Raw genomic sequence first — 27,896 nt, 5'->3', positions numbered from 1 at the left:
GATGTGAAGGGGGTGAACAGATGAGGGGTGAACACGGTGAACGGGTGAAGGGGTGAAGTGAAGGGGTGAACAGGTGAAGGGTGAAAGGTGAAGGGGTGAAAGAGTGAAGGGGTGAACAGGTGAAGGGGTGAAGGTGGAAGGGTGAGGTGTGAAGGGTGGAAAGAGTGAAAGGGTGAAAGAGTGAAGGGTGAAAGAGTGAAGGGGTGAAAAGGTGAAGGGGTGAAGGACAAGAGTGAAGGGGTGAAAGAGTGAAAGGGGTGAAGGTGTGAAGGGGTGAAGGTGAGGTGATAGGGGGGAAAGAGTGCAAGGGTGAAAGAGTGAAGGGGTGAAAGAGTGAAGGGGTGAAAGAGTGAAGGGTGAAAGAGTGAGTGAAAGAGTGGAAGGTGAGTGAAAGAGTGAGGAAAGAGTGAAGGGGTGAAAGAGTGAAGGGTTGTGAAAGAGTGAAGGGGTGAAAGAGTGAAGGGGGTGAAAGAGTGAAGGGGTGAAAGAGTGTAAAGAGGGGTGAAAGAGTGAAGGGGTGAAGAGAGTGAAGGGGTGAAAGAGTGAAGGGGTGAAAGAGTGAAGGGGTAAGTGAGGGGATGGAGGAGTGAAGGGGTGAAGAGTGAAGGGGTGAAAGCGTGAAGGGCGTGAAGAGAAGTGGGTGAAAGAGGTGAAGGGGTGAAAGAGTGAAGGGGTGAAAGAGTGAAGGGGTGAAAGAGTGAAGGGGTGAAAGAGTGAATGGGGTGAAAGAGTGAAGGGGTGAAAGAGTGAAGGGGTGAAAGAGTGAAGGGTGAAAGAGTGAAGGGGTGAAGAGTGAAGGGGTGAAAGAGTGAAGGTGAAAGAGTGAAGGGGTGAAAGAGTGAGGTGAAAGAGTAGGTGAAAGAGGGTGAAAGAGTGAAGGAAGATGAAGGGGTGAAAGAGTGAAGGGTGAAAGAAGGTGAAAGGGGTGAAAGAGTGAAGGGGTGAACAGGTGAAAGAGGTAGAAGGGTGAAAGAGTAAAGGGGTGAAGAGTGAAAGGGGTGAAAAGAGTGAGTGAAAGAGTGAAGGGTGTGAAAGAGTGAAAGGGTGAAAGAGGTGAGGAAGAGTGAAGGGGTGAAAGAGTGAAGGGGGGAAAGAGTGAAGGGGTGGAAAGTGACAGTGAAGGGGTGAAAGAGTAGAAGGGGTGAAAGAGTAAAGGGGTGAAGAGTGAGGGTAGTAAGGGGTAAGTGGGAAAGGAAGGGGTGAAAGAGTGAAGGGTGAAAGAGTGAAGGGGTGAAAGAGTGAAGGGTGAAAGGAGTAGGGGTGAAAGAGTGAAGGTGAAAGAGTGAAGGGGTGAAAGAGTAAGAGTGAAGGGTGTGAACAGGGGTGAAAGAGGGGTGAACAGGTGAAGGGGTGAAAGAGTGAAGGGGTGAAAGAGTAAAGGGGTGAAAAGGTGAAGGGGTGAAAGAGTGAAGGGGTGAAAGAGTGAAGGGTGAAAGAGTGAAGGAAAGGTGAAGAGTGGTGAAAAGAGTGAAGGGTGAAAGAGTGAAGGGTGAAAGAGTGAAGGGGTGAAAGAGTGAAGGGGTGAAAGAGTGAAGGGGTGAAAGACGTGAAGGGTGAAAGAGTAAAGGGTGAAAGAGTGAAGGGGGTGAAAGAGTGAAGGGGTGAAAAGGTGAAGGGGTGAAAAGTGAAGGGTGTGAACAGGTGAAGGGGTGACAGGTGAAGGGGTGAAAGAGTGAAGGGTTGAAAGAGTGAAGGGGTGAAAGAGTGAAGGGTGTGAACAGGTGAAGGCTGGTGACAGTGAAGGGGTGAAAGAGTAAGTAAAGGGGTGAAAGAGTAAAGGGGTGAAGGTGTGAAGGGGTGAAAGAGTGAAGGGGTGAAAGAGTGAAGGGGTGAAAGAGTGAAGGGGTGAAAGAGTGAAGGGGTGAAAGAGTGAGTGAAAGAGTGAAGGGGTGAAAGAGTGAAAGGGTGAAAGAGTGAGTGAAAGAGTGAAGGGGTGAAAGAGTGAAGGGTGAAAGAGTGAAGGGGTGAAAGAGTGAAGGGGTGAAAGAGTAAAGGGGTGAAAGAGTAAAGGGGTGAAAGAGTAAAGGGGTGAAAGAGTAAAGTGGGTGAAAGAGTGAAGGGGTGAAAGAGTGAAGGGGTGAAAGAGTGAAGGGTGTGAAAGAGTGAAGGGGTGAAAGAGTGAAGGGTGTGAAAGAGTGAAGGGGTGAAAGAGTGAAGGTGAAAGAGTAAAGGGGTGAAAGAGTGAAGGTGTGAAGAGTGAAGGGTGAAGATGAAGAGGGTGAAAGAGTGTGAAGGGGTGAAAGAGTGAAGGGGTGAAAGAGTAAAAGGGGTGAAAGAGTAAAGGGGTGAAAAGAGTGAGGGGTGAAAGAGGTGAAGGGGTGAAAGGTGAAGGGGTGAAAGAGTGAAGGGGTGAAAGAGTAAAGGGGTGAAAGAGTGAAGGGGTGAACAGGTGAAGGGTGAAGGTGAAGGGTGAACAGGTGAAGGGTGTGAACAGGTGAAGGGTGAACGAGGTGAAGGGGTGAAAGGTGAAGGGGTGAAGGTGGAAGGGTGGGGTGTGAAGGGGGGTGAATGAAAGAGGTGAAGGGGTGAAGAGTGAAGGGGTGAAAGAGTGAAGGGGTGAAAGAGTGAGGGGTGAAAGAGTGAAGGGTGAAAGGAGTGAAGGGGTGAAAGAGTGGAAGGGGTGAAAGAGTGAAGGGGTTGAAAGAGTGAAGGGTGTGAAAGAGGTGAAGGGGTGAAAGAGTGAAGGGGTGAAAGAGTAAAGGGTGAAAGAGTGAAGGGGTGAAAGAGGTGAAGGGTGAAAGAGTGAAGGGGTGAAAGAGTAAAGGGGTGAAGAGTGAAGGGTGAAAGAGTGAAGGGGTGAAAGAGTGAAGGGGTGAAAAGGTGAAGGGGTGAAAGAGTAAAGGGGTGAAAGAGTGAAGGGGGTGAAAGAGTGAAGGGTGAAAGAGTGAAGGGGTGAAAGAGGTGGAAGGGGTTGAAAGAGTGAAGGGGTGAAAGAGTAAAGGGGTGAAAGAGTGAAGGGGTGAAAGAGTGAAGGGAGGTGAAAGAGTGAAGGGGTGAAAGAGTAAAGGGGTGAAAGAGTGAAGGGGTGAAAGAGTGAAGGGTGTGAAACAGGTGAAGGGGGGTGAACAGGTGAAGGGGTGAAAGAGTAAAGGGGTGAAGAGTAAAGGGGTGAAAGAGTGAAGGGGTGAAAGAGTGAAAGGGTGAAAGAGTGAAGGGGTGAACAGGTGAAGGGGGTGAAAGAGTAAAGGGGTGAAAGAGTAAAGGGGTGAAAGAGTAAAGGGTGAAAGAGTAAAGGGGTGAAGGTGTGAAGGGGTGAAAGAGTGAAGGGGTGAAAGAGTGAAAGGGGTGAAAGAGTGAAGGGTGAAAGAGTGAAAAGGGGTGAAAGAGTGAAGGGGTGAAGGGGTGAAGGGGTGAAAGATGAAGGGTGAAAGAGTAAAGGTGAAAGAGTAAAGGGGTGAAAGAGTAGTAAAGGGGTGAAAGAGTGAAAGGGGTGAAAGATGAAGGGGTGAAAGAGGGAAGAGGGAGGTGAAAGAGTGAAGGGTGAAAAGAGTGAAGGGGTGAAAGAGTAAAGGGGTGAAAGAGTGAAGGGGTGAAAGAGGTGAAGGGGTGAAAGAGTGAAGGGGTGAAAGAGTGAAGGGGTGAAAGAGTGAAGGGGTGAAACAGGTGAAGAGGGTGAACAGGTGAAGGGGTGAACAGGTGAAGGGGTGAAAGAGTGAAGGGGGTGAACAGGTGAGGGTGAAAGGTGTGAAGGGGTGAAGTGTGAAGGGGTGAAAGAGTGAAGGGGTGAAAGAGTGAAGGGGTGAAAGAGTGAAGGGGTGAAGAGTGAAGGGGTGAAAGGAGTGAAGGGGTGAAAGGTGAAGGGGTGAACAGGTGAAGGGTGATGAACAGTGAAGGGGTGATGAAAGAGTGAAGGGTGAAGGTGTGAAGGGGTGAAGGTGTGAAGGGGTGAAAGAGTGAAGGGGTGAAAGAGTGAAGGGTGTGAAAGAGTGAAGGGGTGAAAGAGTGAAGGGGTGAAAGAGTAGTGAAAGAGTGAAGGGGTGAAAGAGTGAGTGAAAGAGTGAAGGGGTGAAAGAGTGAAGGGTGAAAGAGTGAAGGGGTGAAAGAGTGAAGGGGTGAAAGAGTGAAGGGGTGAAAGAGTGAAGGGGTGAAAGAGTAAAGGGGTGAATGAAAGAGTGAAGGGTGTGAAAGGTGAAGGGCGTGAAAACAGGTGAAGGGGTGAAAGAAGTGAAGGGGTGAAAGAGTAAAGGGAGTGAAAGAGTAAAGGGGTGAAAGAGTGAAGGGGTGAAAGAGTGAAGGGGTGAAAGAGTGAAGGGGAGGTGAAGAGTGAAGGGTGAAAGGTGAAGGGGTGAAAGAGTGAAGGGGTGAAAGGTAAAGGGGTGAAAATAAAGAGTAAAGGGGTGAAAGAGTAAAGGTGAGGTGTGAGGGGTGAAAAGGTGAAGGGGTGAAAAGATGAAGGGTGAAAGAGTGAAGGGGTGAAAGAGGAAAGGGGTGAAAGAGTGAAGGGGTGAAGGGTGTGAAGGGGTGAAAGAGTGAAGGGGTGAAAGAGGAAGGGGTGAAAAGAGTGAAGGGGTGAAAGAGTAAAGGGGTGAAAGAGTAAAGGGGTGAAAGAGTGAAGGGGTGAAAGAGTGAAGGGGTGTGAAAGAGTGAAGGGGTGAAAGAGTAAAGGGTGGAAAGAGTAAAGGGGTGAAAGAGTGAAGGGGTGAAAGAGTGAAGGGAGTGAAAGAGTGAAGGGGTGAAGAGTGAAGGGGTGAAAGAGTGAAGGGGTGAAAGAGTGAAGGGTGTGAAAGAGTGAAGGGTAAGTGAAACAGGTGAAGGGTGTGAAAAGGTGAAGGGGTGAACAGGTGAAGGGGGGTGAACAGGTGAAGGGGTGAAAGAGTGAAGGGTAAGTGAACAGGTGAAGGGGTGAAGGTGTGAAGGGGTGAAGGTGTGAAGGGTGAAAGAGTGAAGGGGTTGAAAGGAGTGAATGGTGAAAGAGTGAAGGGGTGAAAGAGTGAATGGGTGAAAGGGACAAATTATAAGGCAGACGGTACCCAGGGGAAAGAGTGAGTAGCTATCACTGACAGAAAGGGTGCTTCTCAGTCTTTTCCTCCACTACTGGTGTCCTCTCGCCTCACCTCCTGAAAATGGAAAAGGGAAGCCATTAGAGCCTTGGAGGAGATCCTTGAAAAGGAACCTTGGGTCCTTCTGATGTTCTGAGGAAGAGGCTAGGAGAAGGATGTGAGGAAATTTCATTAGAAATTCACACAAAGAGAGGAACATGTCATTGACCCCTGACTCTTGATCTTTGACCTTGTGTCGATGACAGGGTGACTCAGCTGACAACGGACCGCCTCCTCTAGTGAGCGTGCTCTATGTGAGCCCACAGAGATGGTTGCCGCGGTAAGAAAACACCCTCTCCACTCTCTCATTTGTGACCGACCAGAACCATAGCAAGGTTACTCAACATGTGAGCCTAGTTCACTGAACCACTTCCACCTGTGGGAGTTCATTGAAGAAATACACTGTCCCAGATGGAACACTGTCCCCTATATATAGGCTTTACAGGATCCCTGTGGCATGGTATCCTACAGTTTGCTCCTATCGGTCCTGGTCAAAAGCAGTGCATTATATAAAGGCAATAGGGTTCCATTTGGGACTCAGCCATAAGGCAATATCATACATACCCTGCATACCTAATGTCTAAACGCTCTATCTTCCTATCATACATACCCTGCAAATCTAATGTCTAAACCCTCTGTGTTCCTATCATACATACCCTGCAAATCTAATGTCTAAACCCTCTATGTTCCTATCATACATACCCTGCATACCTAATTTTCTAAACCCTCTATGTTCCTAGCATACATACCCTGCATACCTAATGTCTAAACCCTCTATCTTCCTATCATACATACCCTGCATACCTAATGTCTAAATCCTCTGTGTTCCTATCATACATACCCTGCATACCTAATGTCTAAATCCTCTGTGTTCCTATCATACATACCCTGCATACCTAATGTCTAAACCCTCTATGTTCCTATCATACATATCCTGCATACCTAATGTCTAAATCCTCTGTGTTCCTATCATACATATCCTGCATACCTAATGTTTAAACCCTCTATGTTCCTATCATACATACCCTGCATACCTAATGTCTAAACCCTCTATGTTCCTAGCATACATACCCTGCATACCTAATGTCTAAACCCTCTGTTTCAGGGCCATGACTGCTGTCCGTTTCAGTTCTCCTATAAGGGCCCAGGCAGTCTGAAGTTTGTTAAGAAGCTGGACCATCCCAAGCAGACTCTAGGGGCAGCATGTCCCCATGCAACACTCCGCAATCTGGATAAGAAGGCACTGACGATGAGAGCAACGAGCTGGGCTGCCTGCACCAGAACAGCATCACGTGAGGAGAGAGGGAGTGTGTGTGTTGTATGTGTGTGTTGTGTGTTGTATGTGTGTTGTGTGTTGTGTGTGGTGTTGTGTGTTGTATGTGTGTTGTATGTGTGTTGTGTGTGTGTTGTGTGTGTGTTGTGTGTATTGTGTGTTGTGTGTGTTGTATGTGTGTTGTGTGTTGTGTGTGTGTTGTTGTGTGTGTTGTATGTGTGTGTGCGTTGTGTGTGTCACATACACGTGTTTAGCAGATGTTATTGCGGGTGTAGCGAAATGCTTGTAACATACTGAATCCTCTCTGCTCTGTGTCTCCCTCCAGTCAGCTGTGTATCGTGTCAGGAACTAAGGTCCACGTGGACAAGTACAGCAGTGTGGGTCTGGACGGAGCTATGGTCCTCTGGGACTTCAAGGTACTGCCTACATACACCACATATACAAAAGTATGTGGACACCGTCAAATGAGTAGATTTGGCTATTTCAGCACACCCGTTGCTGACAAGTGTATAAAATCGAGCGCACAGCCATGCAATCTCCATAGACAAACATTTGCAGTAGAATGGCCTTATGAAGAGCTCAGTGACTTTCAACATGGCACCGTCATAGGATGCCACCTTCCAACAAGTCAGTTTGTCAAATTTCTGACCTGCTACAACTGCGCCCGGTCAACTGTAAGTGCTGTATTGTGAAGTGGAAAACGTCTAGGAGCAACAATGCCTCCACTGTGAAGTGGTAGAGCCACACAAGCTCACAGAACGGGACACAAGTGTTGAAGCGCGTAGCGCGTTAAAAATCGTCTGTCCTCGGTTGCAACACTCACTACGAGTTCCAAACTACCTCTGGAAGCAATGTCAAAACTAGAACTGTTCGTCGGGAGCTTCATGAAATGGGTTTCCATGGCCGCCGAGCAGCGCACACAAGCCTAAGATCACTGTGCACAGTGCCAAGCGTCAGCTGAGTGGTGTAAAGCTTGCAGCCATTGGACTCTGTAACTGAGTTGATGTGTGATAGATGTGAGAAGTCCGCGTATTCAGCCAGGTGTTGAATGTACCAGGAGACAGCAATTTACCGAGATCGGGCTTCATCTTCACCTCTTGGTCGGCCAGTCTAAACAGATTATTCATATGTTCATAGTGACTAAGTAAATATGTACAGAAACCACACTACAAAAATTATGTATAAACATATATATACATATATAAAATATATGTAAAAATATATATATACATATAATACATATATAAAATATATGTATAAACATATATATACATAATATAAAATATGTAAAAATATATATATACATTATAAAATATATGTATAAATATATATATACATATATAAAATGTATGCCAAACTAAAGAGGTTTCTAACACAACAAAAACTAATTAAATCCGGCTGAGAGGCTTCTGTCCTCCTCTCTCTCCCGCGACAGCCAATCACCTTCAGTGGCTGACCTGATGTGCTTATCAAGGCTTAGCTCAGCAGCTAGACCCAGCTGCTGCCCCCTGGGGGAAGGAGTGTAGAAGTGTATCCTGGATAGTGTGTTTGCCTATGTTCCAACACTAACCTTTCCCCATATCATTACACAGCATAGTGCACTACAGTTACCAGAGCCTTATGGGTAAAAATCAGGCTGTCTACTCTGTTTATATGACATTTATGAACCTGTTTTTCTTCTTCTCTCTGTTTCCCTGCAGCACTGAGTTCATGGAGGATGCTAGAGCCATAGGCTGTGTTGCCATCTCTGCGGTCAGCATCACTCCAGCTGACCATGGGACTCACACTACAGTGTTATTAACATCTACATTAAGCAGTTAGTCACACCAGGGTGTGGGTCAATTCATTTCAATTTCAGTCAATTCGAAATGTAAACCAAATTCCAATTCCATTTTTTTTTTTCCTCATTGAAAAGCATTGAAAGAATTGGAATGTCAGTGTACTTTCTGAATGACTGGAATTGAAATGGAATTGACCCACAACACCGAGTCACACCACTGTCAAGTACCTATTATTTACACAGATAGAGTTTATCATGTGTATTAATTTTAAACTGGAACAGTAGACGCTTCTGCCAGCTCAAGATGTTTTGCAATAAATCATGTTGTTTGTGCTGGGTTTCAATCGATGAATCAATATTTTTGAGTAAATTAACATGCTTTCTACAGATTGTGGTGGACTGAGTTTCTATATTGTACTGTGGTTCCTACGTGATAAAGGAAACTCACACCCAAGTGGTACATTTGGTGTATATTTCTAATACTGTAATAAGACATATTATTATATAAATCACAATGTCCATCCCTGGCTGAGTGCTACACTTCAACAAGGTATTGTGTCTATGGCAGTATGGCTACAGTGAATCTACATCCAGAACTGTTTAAATGGTACAAAGTACAATATAAATATAAATATACAAAATACAAAGTAACATGTGTAAGCAAAAGGCTGCTGCAGGTGCTTGAGGGTCGCTCAAGGGAAGTCAAGGAAGGTCAATGTTTTGCCAGCTGTTACTACTGTAAATTAATAGCTTTTCTTGTCTACCTCCGCCCACGGTGACTCCGTCCACGGTGATCTCCGCCACGGTGACCTCCGTCCACGGTGACCACCGCCCATGTGACCACCCGCCACTGTGACCACACGCCCACGGTGACCTCCGCCCACTGTGACCACCGCCCACTGTGACCACAACGCCCACTGTGACCACCGCCCACTGGTTTGAGTTCTCCATGAATAACAACAACTACTAGTACTAGAGAGGAAGAGGCGGAGCCAGAGGGTTTATCACGTCAAAGTCTGTCACATGGGGAATACAGCGTTATTCACTGTGTTTCTATAGGTTTAATAAGCAGATCGATAGATAGCTGTCACCTGCCTTCCCGCCTTCGGGACAACAACTCATGTAAACAGTATCTCTGCTACTACTGCATAGATTTACACTAGGGGCGTTACCCGACCTCCCTTTCCCAAGAGGACCAATCAAGACAAACCTTTTTTTCCACCTGACCCATAGATAATGATAGAGAAAGCACTGAGTATGCAAATCATTTAAGAACATCTGCTCTGTCCATTACATAGACTGACCAGGTGAATTCACGTGAAAGCGGTGATCCCTTATTGATGTCACTTGTTAAATCCCACTTCAGTCAGTGTAGATGAAGGGAGGAGACCTGGTTAAAGAAGGATTTTGAAGCCTGTGAGACAATTGAGACATGGATTGCGCATGTGTTCCTCCAGAGAGTGAATGGGAAAGACAACAGATTAAGTGCCCTTTGAAGGGGGGTAGTAGGTGCCTTGAAGGGGTATGGTAGTAGGTGCCAGGCGCACCGGTTTGTGTCAAGAAACTGCAATGTGCTGGTTTTCCACGCTCAACAGTTTCTGTGTGTATCAAAAATGGTCCACCACCCAAAGTTAATCCAGATAACTTGACACAACTGTGGAAGCATTGGAGTCAACATGGGCCAGCATCCCTGTGGAACCCTTTCGACACCTTGTAGAGTCCATGCCCCGACAAATTGAGGCTGTTCTGAGGGCAACTCAACATGACGAAGGTGTTCTAATGTTTGGTATATCAGTGTATGCAGTAGTTATAAGCAATAAGGCCCGAGGGGTGTGTGGTATATGACCAATATAACACAGCTAAGGCTGTTTTATCATGATGCAATGCAGAGTGGCTGGATACAGCCATTAGCTGTGGTTTATTTGCCATATACACAAACCCCTGAGGTGCCTAATTGCTATTATAAACTGGTTACAACGTAATTATAGCAGTAAAAATACATGTTGTCATTCTCGGTATGATTTACCACAGCTTTCAGCCAATCAGCATTAAGGGTTCAAACCACCTAGTTTATAATTCCCATTATAGCATCTGTGTGTTTGGGGCAGCGCATTGAGGCAATCTCCATTTTGAAGTAGTACTCAGCTAATGAATTTGGAAGTCCCACCCAGTTGACTACATTAAATATGGTGGAAGCCAAGAATGTCTATTATTTAGTCAAGGACCGGTCTAACAATGGAAATACATGTCTTCAAAGATGGAAGGCAGGCGGGAGGAGGCGAGATCAGGTGGGACCATTCTAGCCAATGAGAGGGCAGATACACATGTGAACAGGCCATAGAGATCGACAGAGACTCATCTTTGTACCTGTGCCATTAAGCTGTAAAGATGGCGCTGCAGTAAAGCCTTTTTATGGGCTCCTGACCAATTTGAATTTGTGTGTGTTTTTCTTCCCCCGCTGATCTTAACTTTTTGTTTTACATAATGTCTCCGCCTTCATTTCCTATGACCGAAAAAGCTTCTGGACATCTGAACAGTGGACTAAGTTTCATTTGGATGACAATTTCTACTTCCACGAGTGGCAGCTTGGACGTTTGCTTCCTCCGGACCAGGGCCCTAATCCCCCCAGGAACTCGAGAAAAAGGAAGTGACGGTGCAAGAAGAGGCATAAGAGTCGGCATCCTGACGAGACTACGTTGGCGTGTAAAATAAACCGTCTATACCCTCCATTCTATTGGCGAAACGTACAGACACTGAAGAACAAGCTGGACGAGTTCCGTTAGAGACTCTCCTATCAACGTGACCTGAACAACTGTATATATTGTGTGTTTTTCTGAGTCATGCTGAACAAGGGACATGTATAATATAGATCTAGCTGGTTTTCATCGTCAAGACCGGACGGCAGCCTCGGGTAAGATGAGAGAGGGGGGGAGGAGTCTCTTTGTTAGCTGGTGTGCGATCCTAATTAAAGGAAGTCTTGAGTTTTTTTGCTGGTCTGAGTTAGAATACCTCATGGCAAGCTGCAGACCATACTATTTACCAAGAAGTTTGCTTCTATATTTTTTCGTAGAGATCTATATACACCACAAATCGATGCTGGCACTAAGATTACATTCAATGAGCTGTATTGGGCCATAAGCAAACAACCAAAATGCACATCCAGAGGCGGTGCTTCTCGTAGCCGGTGATTGAATGCAGGAAACTGAAATATGTTTTGCCTCATTTCTACCAGCATTTCACTTGTGCAACTAACTCTAAAAACCCTTTACTCCACACACAGACATGCATACAAGGCTCTCCCTGGCCCTCCCTTTGGCAAATCTGATCTTAACTCCTGATTCCTCCTGATTCCTGTTCTTGTTACCAGTGATGCATTCAATACTGAAGCGGTGGAATAAAGCGGATGCTAAGCTACAGGACAGTTTCGCTAGCACAGACTGATATGTTCTGGGATTCATCGATAACATTGAGAAGTTTACCACATCAATCACAGGCTCATTAATAAGTGCATCGACGATGTCATCCCAACAGTGTACCGTACGTACATATCCAACCAGAAGCCATGATACAGGCAACATCCACATGAGCTAAAGGCTAGAGCTGCCGCTTTCAAGGAGCGGGACACTAATTCGGACGCTTGTAAGAAATCCCGCTACGACCTCGAGATGAGCCATCAAACAGGCAAAGTCTCAATATAGGACTAAAATCGGATCATACTACGTCGGCTCTAATGCTCGTCGGATTGGGAGGGCTTGCTAACTATCAAGGATTACAAAGGGAAAACCCAGCCGCGAGCTGTCCAGTTATGCAAGCCTACCAGACAAGCTAAATGGCTTCTATGCTCGCTTCGAGACAAGCAACACTGAACCATGCATAAGAGCACACCTGTTCCGGATGACTGTGTGATCTCGCTCTCCGTAGCCGATGGAGTAAGACCTTCAAGGCCTGAGGCCAGACAGATTACCAGGATGCATATTCAGAGCATGTGCTGACCAGCTGGCAAGTGACATTCACTGACATTTTCAACCTCTCCCTGAACCAGTCTGTAATATCTACATGTTTCCAACAGACCACCATAGTCCCTTGCCCAAACGCCAGGTAACCGTCTAAATGACTATCTCCCTGTAGCACTCACATCTGCAGCCATGAAATGCTTTTTCAAGGCCTGGTCATGGCTCACATCAACACCATCATCCCAGACACCCTGGACCCAATCCAATTCGCATACTGCCCCAACAGATCCATAGATGATACAATCTCTATCGCACTCCACACTGCACTCTCCCACCTGGACAAGAGGAAACACCTGTGTGAGAATGATGTTCATCGACAACAGCTCGCGTTCAACACCATAGTCCCACAAGATCATCCCTAAGCTCAGGACTGGACTGAACACCTCCTTCTGCAACTGGATACTGGACTTCCTGATGGGCCGCCCCCCAGGTGGTGACGGTAGGCAACAAGACATCCGCCACGCTGAGCCTCAACATGAGGCCCCTCAGGGTGCGGCGCTTGGTCCCCTTTTGTACTCCCTGTTCACCCATGGCCACGCACAACTCCAACACCATCATTAAGTTTGCTGACAACACAACAGTGGTAAGCCTGTCAACGACAATGATGAGACGCCTATAGGGAGGAGGACAGTGACTGGCAGTGTGGTGCCAGGACAACAACCTCTCCCTCAACGTCAGAAAGACAAGAGTGGATTGTGACTACAGGAAACAGATGGCCGAGCACGCCCCTATTCACATCGACGGAGCTCTAGTGGGGTGGGTCGAGAGCTTCAAGTTCCTCTGTGTCCACTCACTAAGGACTTCGTCTGGTCCACACACACCCACGACAGTGGAACGAGGTCACGACAATGCCTCTTCCCACTAGGAGGCTGAAAAGATCGGCATCGGCCCTCGATCTTCAAAAGCTCTACAGCGGCACCATTGAGAGTATATTGACGCTGCGTACATCACCGTATATGACAACTCCTGGCATCCGACTCAAGTCGCACAGAGGGTAGTGAGTACAGTCCAGTACAGCACTGGGCAGATGCTCCCTGCCATCAGGTACATTATACCAGGCGGTGTCAGAGGAAGGCCCTAAAAAATTGTCAAAAGACTCCAGCCCCAAGTCATAGACTGTTCTCTCTGCTACCGCACGGCAAGGGTACGATGCACAAGTCGGAACAACAGGACCTGAACAGCTTCTACCCCCAGCATAAGACGCAAATATTAACCTATAGCTATGGACTATCGCATTGAACCTTTTTGAACTCTTTTGACTCATCCCATACGCTGCTGCTATTGTTTATGATCTATCTATGCCAGTCAATTACCCCTACCTAAGTATAACATATCTTGATCAATTACCTCGACCCTGCACAGCGACTTCGTAGGTAACCCGTGTATATAACCAAGTTATCATATGACTGGGTACTGGAAACCCGTGTATATAAACAAGTTATCATGACTGGGTTACTGGTAAACCCGGTATATAACCAAGTTATCATTGACTAGGTAAGCGGTAAGCCGTGCTATTATAACCAATAGCTATCATTGCCTGGGTTACTGAACCCGGTATATTAACCAAGTATCATTGACTGGGATTACTGGTAACCCGTGTATATACCAAGTTTCATTGACTGGGTACTGGATACCCCGTGTATATAACAAGTATCATGACTAGGTACTGGTACCCTGTATATAACCAAGTTATCATTGATCGGGTACGGTAACCCATGTATACAACCAAGTATCATTGACTAGGTATGGTAACCGTGTATATAACAAGTTATCATTGACTGGGTACTGGTAACCCGTGTATATAACAAGTTATCATTGACGGGTACTGGTACCCGTGTATAACCAAGTTATCATTGATCGGGTACTGGTAACCCGTGTATATAACCAAGTTATCATTGAACGGGTACTGGTAACCCGGTATAACCAAGTTATCATTGACTGGGTACGGTAACCCGTGTATATAACCAAGTCTATCATTGACTGGTATGGTACCCGTGTATAACCAGTTATCATGACTGGGTATGGTAACCTGTGTAATAACCAAGTTATCATGAACTGGGTACTGGTAACCCCGTTGTATAACCAAGTTATCATTGACGGGTACTTGTAACCTGTGTATATAACCAAGTTATCATTGACATGGGTACTGGTAAACCCGTGTATTATAAACCACACGTATCATGACTGCGTACTGGTAACCCGTGTATATAAACCAAAGTATCATTGACTGGGACTGGGTAAACCTGTGTATATAACCAAGTTATAATTGACTGGGTAATGGTAACCGTGTATACCAAGTTATCATTGACTGGGTATGTGTAACCTGTTATATAAACCACAGTTATCATTGACTGGGTACTGGTAACCCGTGTATAAACAAGTATCATTGACTGCGGTACTGGTAACCTGTTGTATAACCAATCTTATCATTGACTGGGTACTGGTAACCCGTGTATATAACCAAGTTATCATGACTGGGTACTGGTAACCTTTTATCGCTTTTTTTTGTAGGATAACCAAGTTATCATTGACTAGGTATTGGTAACCCGTGTATATAGCCTAGTTATCATTGACTGGGTACTGGTAACCGTGTATATAACCAAGTTATCATTGACTGGGTAATGTAAACCCGTGTATATAGCATAGTTATCATTGACTATGGGTAATGGCTAACAATGTGTGTATAACAAGTTACATTGACTGGGTACTGGTAACCTGTGTATAACCAAGTTATCATTGAATGGGTACTGGTACCCGTGTATATAACCAAGTTATCATTGACTGGGTACTGGAACCGTGGTATTAACCAAGTTATCATTGAACTAGGTACTGGTAACCGTGTATATAACCAAGTTATCATTGACTGGGTACTGGTAACCGTGTATATAAACCACAGTTATCATTGACTGGGTACTGGTAACCCGTGTATATAACCAAGTTATCATGACTGGGTACTGTACCCGTGTATATAAACCAAGTATCATTGACTAGGTATGGTTACCCGTGTTATAACCAAAGTATCATTGATGGGTACTGGTAACCAGTATAAACCAAGTTATCATGACTAGGTACTGGAAACCCGTGTATATAAAAGTGATCATTGACTGGGTATGGTAACCCGTGTATATAACCAAGTTATCATTGAATGGGTATGGTACCCGTGTATAACCAAGTTATCATTGACTGGGTACTGGTAACCGTGTATATAACCAAGTTATCATTGACTGGGTATGGTAACCCGTTGTATAACCAAGTTATCATTGACTGGGTACTGGTAACCGTGTATATAACCAAGCTATCATTGACTGGGTACTGGTAACGTGTATAAACCAAGTTATCATTGAACTGGGTACTGGTAACCTGTGTATAACCAAGTTATCATTGACATGGGTACTGGTAACCCGTGTATAACAAGTTACATTGACTGGGTACTTGTAACCTGTGATATAACCAAGTTTCATTGACTGGGTACTGGGAACCCGTGTATTAAACCAAGTTATCATGATTGCGTACTGGTAACCATTATATAACACAGTATCATTGACTGGGTACATGGAACCCGTGTAATAACCAAGTTATCATTGGACTGGGTACTGGTAACCCGTGTATATAACCTACAGTTGGTAGGTACACGATAACAGTACGACGGTACTGGTAACTAGTGTATATAAGCCAGTTACATCAATTGACTGGGTACTGGTAACCCGTGTTATAACCACAGTTATCATTGACGGGTACTGGTAACCGTGTATATTGTTATTTTATATGCCTAGAGTTAATCATGATGGGTATGGTAACCGGGTTATAAACAAGTTATCATCGACGGGTTCACCTGGTGCGAACCGCTGCGAGATACATAAGTCTTATCCGCCGACTCATCCGTATATTGGTGAAGGGGTGAAAGAGTGAAGGGGTGAAAGAGTAAATTGGTGAAAGAGTAAAGGGGTGAAAGAGTAAAGGGGTGAAAGAGTGAAGGGGTGAAAGAGTGAAGGGGTGAAAGAGTGAAGGGGTGAAAGAGTGAAGGGGTGAAAGAGTGAAGGGGTGAAAGAGTAAAGGGGTGAAAGAGTGAAGGGGTGAAAGAGTGAAGGGGTGAAAGAGTGAAGGGGTGAAAGAGTGAAGGGGTGAAAGAGTGAAGGGGTGAACAGGTGAAGGGGTGAACAGGTGAAGGGGTGAACAGGTGAAGGGGTGAAAGAGTGAAGGGGTGAACAGGTGAAGGGGTGAAGGTGTGAAGGGGTGAAGGTGTGAAGGGGTGAAAGAGTGAAGGGGTGAAAGAGTGAAGGGGTGAAAGAGTGAAGGGGTGAAAGAGTGAAGGGGTGAAAGAGTGAAGGGGTGAACAGGTGAAGGGGTGAACAGGTGAAGGGGTGAACAGGTGAAGGGGTGAAAGAGTGAAGGGGTGAAGGTGTGAAGGGGTGAAGGTGTGAAGGGGTGAAAGAGTGAAGGGGTGAAAGAGTGAAGGGGTGAAAGAGTGAAGGGGTGAAAGAGTGAAGGGGTGAAAGAGTGAGTGAAAGAGTGAAGGGGTGAAAGAGTGAGTGAAAGAGTGAAGGGGTGAAAGAGTGAAGGGGTGAAGGAGTGAAGGGGTGAAAGAGTGAAGGGGTGAAAGAGTGAAGGGGTGAAAGAGTGAAGGGGTGAAAGAGTAAAGGGGTGAAAGAGTGAAGGGGTGAACAGGTGAAGGGGTGAACAGGTGAAGGGGTGAAAGAGTGAAGGGGTGAAAGAGTAAAGGGGTGAAAGAGTAAAGGGGTGAAAGAGTGAAGGGGTGAAAGAGTGAAGGGGTGAAAGAGTGAAGGGGTGAAAGAGTGAAGGGTGAACAGGTGAAGGGGTGAAAGAGTGAAGGGGTGAAAGAGTAAAGGGGTGAAAGAGTAAAGGGGTGAAAGAGTAAAGGGGTGAAGGTGTGAAGGGGTGAAAGAGTGAAGGGGTGAAAGAGTGAAGGGGTGAAAGAGTGAAGGGGTGAAAGAGTGAAGGGGTGAAAGAGTGAAGGGGTGAAAGGGTGAAGGGGTGAAAGAGTGAAGGGGTGAAAGAGTGAAGGGGTGAAAGAGTGAAGGGGTGAAAGAGTAAAGGGGTGAAAGAGTAAAGGGGTGAAAGAGTGAAGGGGTGAAAGAGTGAAGGGGGAAAGAGTGAAGGGGGGAAAGAGTGAAGGGGTGAAAGAGTAAAGGGGTGAAAGAGTGAAGGGGTGAAAGAGTGAAGGGGTGAAAGAGTGAAGGGGTGAAAGAGTGAAGGGGTGAAAGAGTGAAGGGGTGAAAGAGTGAAGGGGTGAAAGAGTGAAGGGTGAACAGGTGAAGGGGTGAACAGGTGAAGGGGTGAACGAGTGAAGGGGTGAACGAGTGAAGGGGTGAACGAGTGAAGGGGTGAACGAGTGAAGGGGTGAAAGAGTGAAGGGGTGAAAGAGTGAAGGGGTGAAAGAGTGAAGGGGTGAAAGAGTGAAGGGGTGAAAGAGTGAATGGGTGAAAGGGACAAATGATAAGGCAGACGGTACCCAGGGGGAAGAGTGAGTAGCTATTACTGACAGAAAGGGTGCTTCTCAGTCTTTTCCTCCACTACTGGTGTCCTCTCGCCTCACCTCCTGAAAATGGAAAAGGGAAGCCATTAGAGCCTTGGAGGAGATCCTTGAAAAGGAACCTTGGGTCCTTCTGATGTTCTGAGGAAGAGGCTAGGAGAAGGGATGTGAGGAATCTTTAATTTAGAAATTCACACAAAGAGAGGAACATGTCATTGACCCCTGACTCTTGATCTTTGACCTTGTGTCGATTGACAGGGTGACTCAGCTGACAACGGACCGCCTCCCTCTAGTGAGCGTGCTCTATGTGAGCCCCACAGAGATGGTTGCCGCGGTAAGAAAACACACCTCTCTCACTCTCTTCATTTGTGACCGACCAGAACCATAGCAAGGTTACTCAACATGTGAGCCTAGTTCACCGAACCACTTCCACCTGTGGGAGTTCATTGAAGAAATACACTGTCCCAGATGGAACACTGTCCCCTATATATAGGCTTTACAGGATCCCTTGTGGCATGGTATCCTACAGTTTGCTCCTATCGGTCCTGGTCAAAAGCAGTGCATTATATAAAGGCAATAGGGTTCCATTTGGGACTCAGCCATAAGGCAATATCATACATACCCTGCATACCTAATGTCTAAACCCTCTATGTTCCTATCATACATACCCTGCATACCTAATGTCTAAACCCTCTATGTTCCTATCATACATACCCTGCAAATCTAATGTCTAAACCCTCTATGTTCCTATCATACATACCCTGCATACCTAATGTCTAAATCCTCTGTGTTCCTAGCATACATACCCTGCATACCTAATGTCTAAACCCTCTATGTTCCTAGCATACATACCCTGCATACCTAATGTCTAAACCCTCTATGTTCCTAGCATACATACCCTGCATACCTAATGTCTAAACCCTCTATGTTCCTAGCATACATACCCTGCATACCTAATGTCTAAACCCTCTATGTTCCTAGCATACATACCCTGCATACCTAATGTCTAAACCCTCTATGTTCCTAGCATACATACCCTGCATACCTAATGTCTAAACCCTCTATCTTCCTATCATACATACCCTGCATACCTAATGTCTAAACCCTCTATGTTCCTAGCATACATACCCTGCATACCTAATGTCTAAACCCTCTGTTTCAGGGCCATGACTGCTGTCCGTTTCAGTTCTCCTATAAGGGCCCAGGCAGTCTGAAGTTTGTTAAGAAGCTGGACATCCCCAAGCAGACCTCTAGGGGCAGCATGTCCGCCATGCAACACTTCCGCAATCTGGATAAGAAGGCTACTGACGATGAGAGCAACGAGCTGGGCTGCCTGCACCAGAACAGCATCACGTGAGGAGAGAGGGAGTGTGTGTGTTGTATGTGTGTGTTGTGTGTTGTATGTGTGTTGTGTGTTGTGTGTGTGTTGTGTGTTGTATGTGTGTTGTATGTGTGTTGTGTGTGTGTTGTGTGTGTGTTGTGTGTGTTGTGTGTTGTGTGTTGTATGTGTGTTGTGTGTTGTGTGTGTGTTGTGTGTGTGTTGTATGTGTGTTGTGCGTTGTGTGTGTCACATACACGTGTTTAGCAGATGTTATTGCGGGTGTAGCGAAATGCTTGTAACTATACTGAATCTCTCTGCTCCTGTGTCTCCCTCCAGTCAGCTGTGTATCGTGTCAGGAACTAAGGTCCACGTGGACAAGTACAGCAGTGTGGGTCTGGACGGAGCTATGGTCCTCTGGGACTTCAAGGTACTGCCTACATACACCACATATACAAAAGTATGTGGACACCCCGTCAAATGAGTAGATTTGGCTATTTCAGCCACACCCGTTGCTGACAAGTGTATAAAATCGAGCGCACAGCCATGCAATCTCCATAGACAAACATTTGCAGTAGAATGGCCTTACTGAAGAGCTCAGTGACTTTCAACATGGCACCGTCATAGGATGCCACCTTTCCAACAAGTCAGTTTGTCAAATTTCTGACCTGCTACAACTGCCCCGGTCAACTGTAAGTGCTGTTATTGTGAAGTGGAAACGTCTAGGAGCAACAATGCCTCCACTGTGAAGTGGTAGGCCACACAAGCTCACAGAACGGGACCACCAAGTGTTGAAGCGCGTAGCGCGTAAAAATCGTCTGTCCTCGGTTGCAACACTCACTACCGAGTTCCAAACTACCTCTGGAAGCAATGTCAAAACTAGAACTGTTCGTCGGGAGCTTCATGAAATGGGTTTCCATGGCCGAGCAGCCGCACACAAGCCTAAGATCACTGTGCACAGTGCCAAGCGTCAGCTGGAGTGGTGTAAAGCTTGCAGCCATTGGACTCTGTAACCTGAGTTGATGTGTGTATAGATGTGAGAAGTCCGCGTATTCAGCCAGGTGTTGAATGTACCCAGGAGACAGCAATTTACCGAGATCAGGGCTTCATCTTCACCTCTTGGTCGGCCAGTCTAAACAGATTATTCATATGTTCATAGTGACTAAGTCAATATGTACAGAAACCACACTACAAAAATATATGTATAAACATATATATACATATATAAAATATATGTAAAAATATATATATACATATATATACATATATAAAATATATGTATAAACATATATATACATATATAAAATATATGTAAAAATATATATATACATATATAAAATATATGTATAAATATATATATACATATATAAAATGTATGCCCAACTAAAGAGGTTTTCTAACACAACAAAAACTAATTAAATCCGGCTGAGAGGCTTCTGTCCTCCTCTCTCTCCCGGACAGCCAATCACCTTCAGTGGCTGCACCTGATGTGCTTATCAAGGCTTAGCTCAGCAGCTAGACCCAGCTGCTGCCCCCTGGGGGAAGGAGTGTGGAAGTGTATCCTGGATAGTGTGTTTGCCTATGTTCCAACACTAACCTTTCCCCCATATCATTACACAGCATAGTGCACTACAGTTGACCAGAGCCTTATGGGTAAAACTCAGGCTGTTCTACTCTGTTTATATGACATTTATGAACCTGTTTTTCTTCTTCTCTCTGTTTTCCCTGCAGCACTGAGTTCATGGAGGATGCTAGAGCCATAGGCTGTGTTGCCATCTCTGCGGTCAGCATCACTCCAGCTGACCATGGGACTCACCACTACCAGTTGTTATTAACATCTACATTAAGCAGTTAGTCACACCAGGGTTGGGGTCAATTCCATTTCAATTTCAGTCAATTCGAAATGTAAACCAAATTCCAATTCCATTTTTTTTTTTTCCTCATTGAAAAGCATTGAAGAGAATTGGAATGTCAGTGTACTTTCTGAATTGACTGGAATTGAAATGGAATTGACCCCAAACACAGAGTCACACCACTGTCAAGTTACCTATTATTTTACACAGATAGATGTGTTATCATGTGTATTAATTTTAAACTGGAACAGTAGACGCTTCTGCAGCTTCAAGATGTTTTGCAATAAATCATGTTGTTTGTGCTGGGTTTCAATCGATGAATCAATATTTTTGAGTAAATTAACATGCTTTCTACAGATTGTGGTGGACTGAGTTTTCATATTGTACTGTGGTTCCTACGTGATAAAGGAACTCACACCCAAGTGGTACATTTGGTGTATATTTCTAATACTGTAATAAGACATATTATTATATAAATCACAATGTCCATCCCTGGCTGAGTGCTACACTTCAACAAGGTATTGTGTCTATGGCAGTATGGCTACAGTGAATCTACACTCCAGAACTGTTTTAAATGGTACAAAGTACAATATAAATATAAATATACAAAATACAAAGTAACATGTGTAAGCAAAAGGCTGCTGCAGGTGCTTGAGGGTCGCTCAAGGAGAAGTCAAGGAAGGTCAATGTTTTGCCAGCTGTTACTACTGTAAATTAATAGCTTTTCTTGTCTACCTCCGCCCACGGTGACCTCCGTCCACGGTGATCTCCGCCCACGGTGACCTCCGTCCACGGTGACCACCGCCCACTGTGACCACCGCCCACTGTGACCACCGCCCACTGTGACCTCCGCCCACTGTGACCACCGCCCACTGTGACCACCGCCCACTGTGACCACCGCCCACTGGTTTGAGTTCTCCATGAATAACAACAACTACTAGCTACTAGAGAGGAAGAGGCGGAGCCAGAGGGTTTACTCACGTCAAAGTCTGTCCATGGGGAATACAGCGTTATTCACTGTGTTTCTATAGGTTTAATAAGCAGATCGATAGATAGCTTGTCACCTGCCTTCCCGCCTTCGGGACAACAACTCATTATATACAGTATCTCTGCTACTACTGCATAGATTTACACTAGGGGCGTTACCCGACCTCCCTTTCCCCAAGAGGAGCCAATCAAGACAAACCTTTTTTTCCACCTGACCATAGATAATGATAGAGAAAGCACTGAGTATGCAAATCATTTAAGAACATCTGCTCTGTCCATTACATAGACTGACCAGGTGAATTCACGTGAAAGCGGTGATCCCTTATTGATGTCACTTGTTAAATCCACTTCAGTCAGTGTAGATGAAGGGGAGGAGACCTGGTTAAAGAAGGATTTTTAAGCCTTGAGACAATTGAGACATGGATTGCGCATGTGTTCCATCCAGAGAGTGAATGGGAAAGACAACAGATTTAAGTGCCCTTTGAAGGGGGGTAGTAGGTGCCTTTGAAGGGGTATGGTAGTAGGTGCCAGGCGCACCGGTTTGTGTCAAGAACTGCAATGCTGCTGGGTTTTTCCACGCTCAACAGTTTCTGTGTGTATCAAAAATGGTCCACCACCCAAAGTACATCCAGATAACTTGACACAACTGTGGGAAGCATTGGAGTCAACATGGGCCAGCATCCCTGTGGAACCCTTTCGACACCTTGTAGAGTCCATGCCCCGACAAATTGAGGCTGTTCTGAGGGCAACTCAACATGACGAAGGTGTTCCTAATGTTTGGTATACTCAGTGTATGCAGTAGTTATTAAGCAATAAGGCCCGAGGGGGTGTGGTATATGACCAATATAACACAGCTAAAGGCTGTTTTTATCATGATGCAATGCAGAGTGGCTGGATACAGCCATTAGCTGTGGTTTATTTGCCATATACACAAACCCCTGAGGTGCCTAATTGCTATTATAAACTGGTTACCAACGTAATTATAGCAGTAAAAATACATGTTTTGTCATTCTCGGTATGATTTACCACAGCTTTCAGCCAATCAGCATTAAGGGTTCAAACCACCTAGTTTATAATTCCCATTATAGCATCTGTGTGTTTGGGGCAGCGCCATTGAGGCAATCTCCATTTTGAAGTAGTACTCAGCTAATGAATTTGGAAGTCCCACCCAGTTGACTACATTAAATATGGTGGAAGCCAAGAATGTCTATTATTTAGTCAAGTGACCGGTCTAACAATGGAAATACATGTCTTCAAAGATGGAAGGCAGGCGGGAGGAGGCGAGATCAGGTGGGACCATTCTAGCCAATGAGAGGGCAGATACACATGTGAACAGGCCATAGAGATCGACAGAGGACTCATCTTTGTACCTGTGCCATTAAGCTGTAAAGATGGCGCTGCAGTAAAGCCTTTTTATGGGCTCCTGACCAATTCTGATATTTTGTGTGTGTTTTTTCTTCCCCCGCTGATCTTAACTTTTTGTTTTACATAATGTCTCCGCCTTCATTTCCTATGACCGAAAACAGCTTCTGGACATCTGAACAGTGGACTAAGTTTCATTTGGATGACAATTTTCTACTTCAACGAGTTGGCAGCTCTGGACGTTCTGCTTCCTCCGGACCAGGGCCCTAATCCCCCCAGGAACTCGAAAAAGGAAGTGACGGTGCAAGAAGAGGCATAAGAGTCGGCATCCTGACGAGACTACGTTGGCGTGTAAATAAACCGTCTATACCCTCCATTCTATTGGCGAACGTACAGACACTGAAGAACAAGCTGGACGAGTTCCGTTAGAGACTCTCCTATCAACGTGACCTGAACAACTGTAATATTGTGTGTTTTTCTGAGTCATGGCTGAACAAGGACATGTATAATATAGATCTAGCTGGTTTTTCATCGTCAAGACCGGACGGCAGCCTCGGGTAAGATGAGAGAGGGGGGGAGGAGTCTCTTTGTTAGCTGGTGTGCGATCTCTAATGTAAAGGAAGTCTTGAGTTTTTTTGCTTGTCTGAGTTAGAATACCTCATGATAAGCTGCAGACCATACTATTTACCAAGAAAGTTTGCTTCTATATTTTTTCGTAGAGATCTATATACCACCACAAATCGATGCTGGCACTAAGATTACATTCAATGAGCTGTATTGGGCCATAAGCAAACAACAAAATGCACATCCAGAGGCGGTGCTTCTCGTAGCCGGTGATTTTAATGCAGGGAAACTGAAATATGTTTTGCCTCATTTCTACCAGCATTTCACTTGTGCAACTAACTCTAAATAACCCTTTACTCCACACACAGACATGCATACAAGGCTCTCCCTGGCCCTCCCTTTGGCAAATCTGATCTTAACTCCTGATTCCTCCTGATTCCTGTTTCCTGTTTACCAGTGATGCATTCAATACTGAAGCGGTGGAATAAAGCGGATGCTAAGCTACAGGACAGTTTCGCTAGCACAGACTGGAATATGTTCTGGGATTCATCCGATAACATTGAGAAGTTTACCACATCAATCACAGGCTTCATTAATAAGTGCATCGACGATGTCATCCCAACAGTGTACCGTACGTACATATCCCAACCAGAAGCCATGGATTACAGGCAACATCCACACTGAGCTAAAGGCTAGAGCTGCCGCTTTCAAGGAGCGGGACACTAATTCGGACGCTTGTAAGAAATCCCGCTACGACCTCCGATGAGCCATCAAACAGGCAAAGTCTCAATATAGGACTAAAATCGGATCATACTACGTCGGCTCTAATGCTCGTCGGATTTGGGAGGGCTTGCTAACTATCAAGGATTACAAAGGGAAACCCAGCCGCGAGCTGTCCAGTTATGCAAGCCTACCAGACAAGCTAAATGGCTTCTATGCTCGCTTCGAGACAAGCAACACTGAACCATGCATAAGAGCACCACCTGTTCCGGATGACTGTGTGATCTCGCTCTCCGTAGCCGATGTGAGTAAGACCTTCAAGGCCCTGAGGCCAGACAGATTACCAGGATGCATATTCAGAGCATGTGCTGACCAGCTGGCAAGTGACTTCACTGACATTTTCAACCTCTCCCTGAACCAGTCTGTAATATCTACATGTTTCCAACAGACCACCATAGTCCCTGTGCCCAAGAACGCCAAGGTAACCTGTCTAAATGACTATCTCCCTGTAGCACTCACATCTGCAGCCATGAAATGCTTTCCAAGGCTGGTCATGGCTCACATCAACACCATCATCCCAGACACCCTGGACCCAATCCAATTCGCATACTGCCCCAACAGATCCATAGATGATACAATCTCTATCGCACTCCACACTGCACTCTCCCACCTGGACAAGAGGAACACCTGTGTGAGAATGATGTTCATCGACAACAGCTCAGCGTTCAACACCATAGTGCCCTACAAGATCATCCCTAAGCTCAGGACCTGGGACTGAACACCTCCTTCTGCAACTGGATACTGGACTTCCTGATGGGCCGCCCCCAGGTGGTGACGGTAGGCAACAAGACATCCGCCACGCTGAGCCTCAACATGAGGCCCCTCAGGGGTGCGTGCTTGGTCCCCTTTTGTACTCCCTGTTCACCCATGGCCACGCACAACTCCAACACCATCATTAAGTTTGCTGACAACACAACAGTGGTAAGCCTGATCAACGACAATGATGAGACAGCCTATAGGGAGGAGGACAGTGACCTGGCAGTGTGGTGCCAGGACAACAACCTCTCCCTCAACGTCAGAAAGACAAAGGAGCTGATTGTGGACTACAGGAAACAGATGGCCGAGCACGCCCCTATTCACATCGACGGAGCTCTAGTGGAGTGGGTCGAGAGCTTCAAGTTCCTCTGTGTCCACATCACTAAGGACTTCGTCTGGTCCACACACACACCAAGACAGTTGTGAAGAGGTCACGACAATGCCTCTTCCCCCTCAGGAGGCTGAAAAGATCTGGCATCGGCCCTCAGATCTTCAAAAAGCTCTACAGCGGCACCATTGAGAGTATATTGACTGGCTGCGTACATCACCGCTTGATATGACAACTCCTTGGCATCCGACCTCAAGTCGCACCAGAGGGTAGTGAGTACAGTCCAGTACATCACTGGGGCAGAGCTCCCTGCCATCCAGGACCTCTATACCAGGCGGTGTCAGAGGAAGGCCCTAAAAATTGTCAAAGACTCCAGCCACCCAAGACATAGACTGTTCTCTCTAATATCGCACGGCAAGTGGTACCGATGCACCAAGTCTGGAACCAACAGGACCCTGAACAGCTTCTACCCCCAAGCAATAAGACTGCTAAATAGTTAACCTATAGCTACCTGGACTATCCGCATTGAACCTTTTTGCAACTCTTTTGACTCATCCCATACGCTGCTACTATTGTTTATTATCTATCCTATTGCCAAGTCAATTTACCCCTACCTACGTATACATATCTTGCTCAATTACCTCGTACCCCTGCACATCGACTTGGTACTGGTAACCCGTGTATATAACCAAGTTATCATTGACTGGGTACTGGTAACCCGTGTATATAACCAAGTTATCATTGACTGGGTACTGGTAACCCGTGTATATAACCAAGTTATCATTGACTAGGTACTGGTAACCCGTGTATATAACCAAGTTATCATTGACTGGGTACTGGTAACCCGTGTATATAACCAAGTTATCATTGACTGGGTACTGGTAACCCGTGTATATAACCAAGTTTTCATTGACTGGGTACTGGTACCCCGTGTATATAACCAAGTTATCATTGACTAGGTACTGGTACCCCGTGTATATAACCAAGTTATCATTGACTGGGTACTGGTAACCCATGTATACAACCAAGTTATCATTGACTAGGTACTGGTAACCCGTGTATATAACCAAGTTATCATTGACTGGGTACTGGTAACCCGTGTATATAACCAAGTTATCATTGACTGGGTACTGGTACCCCGTGTATAACCAAGTTATCATTGACTGGGTACTGGTAACCCGTGTATATAACCAAGTTATCATTGACTGGGTACTGGTAACCCGTGTATAACCAAGTTATCATTGACTGGGTACTGGTAACCCGTGTATATAACCAAGCTATCATTGACTGGGTACTGGTAACCCGTGTATAACCAAGTTATCATTGACTGGGTACTGGTAACCTGTGTATATAACCAAGTTATCATTGACTGGGTACTGGTAACCCGTGTATAACCAAGTTATCATTGACTGGGTACTTGTAACCTGTGTATATAACCAAGTTATCATTGACTGGGTACTGGTAACCCGTGTATATAACCAAGTTATCATTGACTGCGTACTGGTAACCCGTGTATAACCAAGTTATCATTGACTGGGTACTGGTAACCTGTGTATATAACCAAGTTATCATTGACTGGGTACTGGTAACCCGTGTATAACCAAGTTATCATTGACTGGGTACTTGTAACCTGTGTATATAACCAAGTTATCATTGACTGGGTACTGGTAACCCGTGTATATAACCAAGTTATCATTGACTGCGTACTGGTAACCTGTGTATAACCAAGTTATCATTGACTGGGTACTGGTAACCCGTGTATATAACCAAGTTATCATTGACTGGGTACTGGTAACCCGTGTATATAACCAAGTTATCATTGACTAGGTACTGGTAACCCGTGTATATAGCCTAGTTATCATTGACTGGGTACTGGTAACCCGTGTATATAACCAAGTTATCATTGACTGGGTACTGGTAACCCGTGTATATAGCCTAGTTATCATTGACTGGGTACTGGTAACCCGTGTGTATAACCAAGTTATCATTGACTGGGTACTGGTAACCTGTGTATAACCAAGTTATCATTGACTGGGTACTGGTAACCCGTGTATATAACCAAGTTATCATTGACTGGGTACTGGTAACCCGTGTATATAACCAAGTTATCATTGACTAGGTACTGGTAACCCGTGTATATAACCAAGTTATCATTGACTGGGTACTGGTAACCCGTGTATATAACCAAGTTATCATTGACTGGGTACTGGTAACCCGTGTATATAACCAAGTTATCATTGACTGGGTACTGGTAACCCGTGTATATAACCAAGTTATCATTGACTAGGTACTGGTACCCCGTGTATATAACCAAGTTATCATTGACTGGGTACTGGTAACCCATGTATACAA

The 27,896-nt window shown here is 45.5% G+C and overlaps 2 protein-coding genes and 1 long non-coding RNA gene across 4 annotated transcripts in view; all 3 read left to right on the top strand.

The window, feature by feature from the left end:
* Positions 1 to 21,080, top strand: part of zgc:86896 (uncharacterized protein LOC415190 homolog) — a 36,471-nt gene extending 15,391 nt beyond the window's left edge. For both annotated transcript variants that reach the window (XM_038987484.1, XM_038987483.1), the window contains exons 7-10: positions 17,855 to 17,930; positions 18,759 to 18,949; positions 19,254 to 19,344; positions 20,646 to 21,080. In XM_038987484.1, coding sequence (XP_038843412.1) covers positions 17,855 to 17,930; positions 18,759 to 18,949; positions 19,254 to 19,344; positions 20,646 to 20,651 — 364 coding nt within the window. In that variant the 3' untranslated portion in view covers positions 20,652 to 21,080. The remainder of the gene's footprint in view (positions 1 to 17,854; positions 17,931 to 18,758; positions 18,950 to 19,253; positions 19,345 to 20,645) is intronic.
* Positions 6,261 to 8,305, top strand: LOC120042682. Its single transcript, XR_005476216.1, has 3 exons — positions 6,261 to 6,331; positions 6,638 to 6,728; positions 8,013 to 8,305. It is a non-coding gene; the product is annotated as an uncharacterized LOC120042682 (long non-coding RNA).
* Positions 21,081 to 21,240: 160 nt separating the features above from the next.
* The window catches only part of wipi1 (WD repeat domain, phosphoinositide interacting 1), a 47,555-nt gene continuing 40,899 nt past the window's right edge, over positions 21,241 to 27,896 (top strand). Inside the window, exon 1 of the mRNA XM_038987459.1 lies at positions 21,241 to 21,674. The gene's annotated coding sequence lies outside the window, so the exon portion shown is untranslated. The remainder of the gene's footprint in view (positions 21,675 to 27,896) is intronic.

The sequence above is a fragment of the Salvelinus namaycush genome, chromosome 3, assembly GCF_016432855.1.
Source record: "Salvelinus namaycush isolate Seneca chromosome 3, SaNama_1.0, whole genome shotgun sequence".
Taxonomy (NCBI): Eukaryota; Metazoa; Chordata; class Actinopteri; order Salmoniformes; family Salmonidae; genus Salvelinus; species Salvelinus namaycush.
This window is presented reverse-complemented; position numbering and strand designations above follow the sequence as displayed.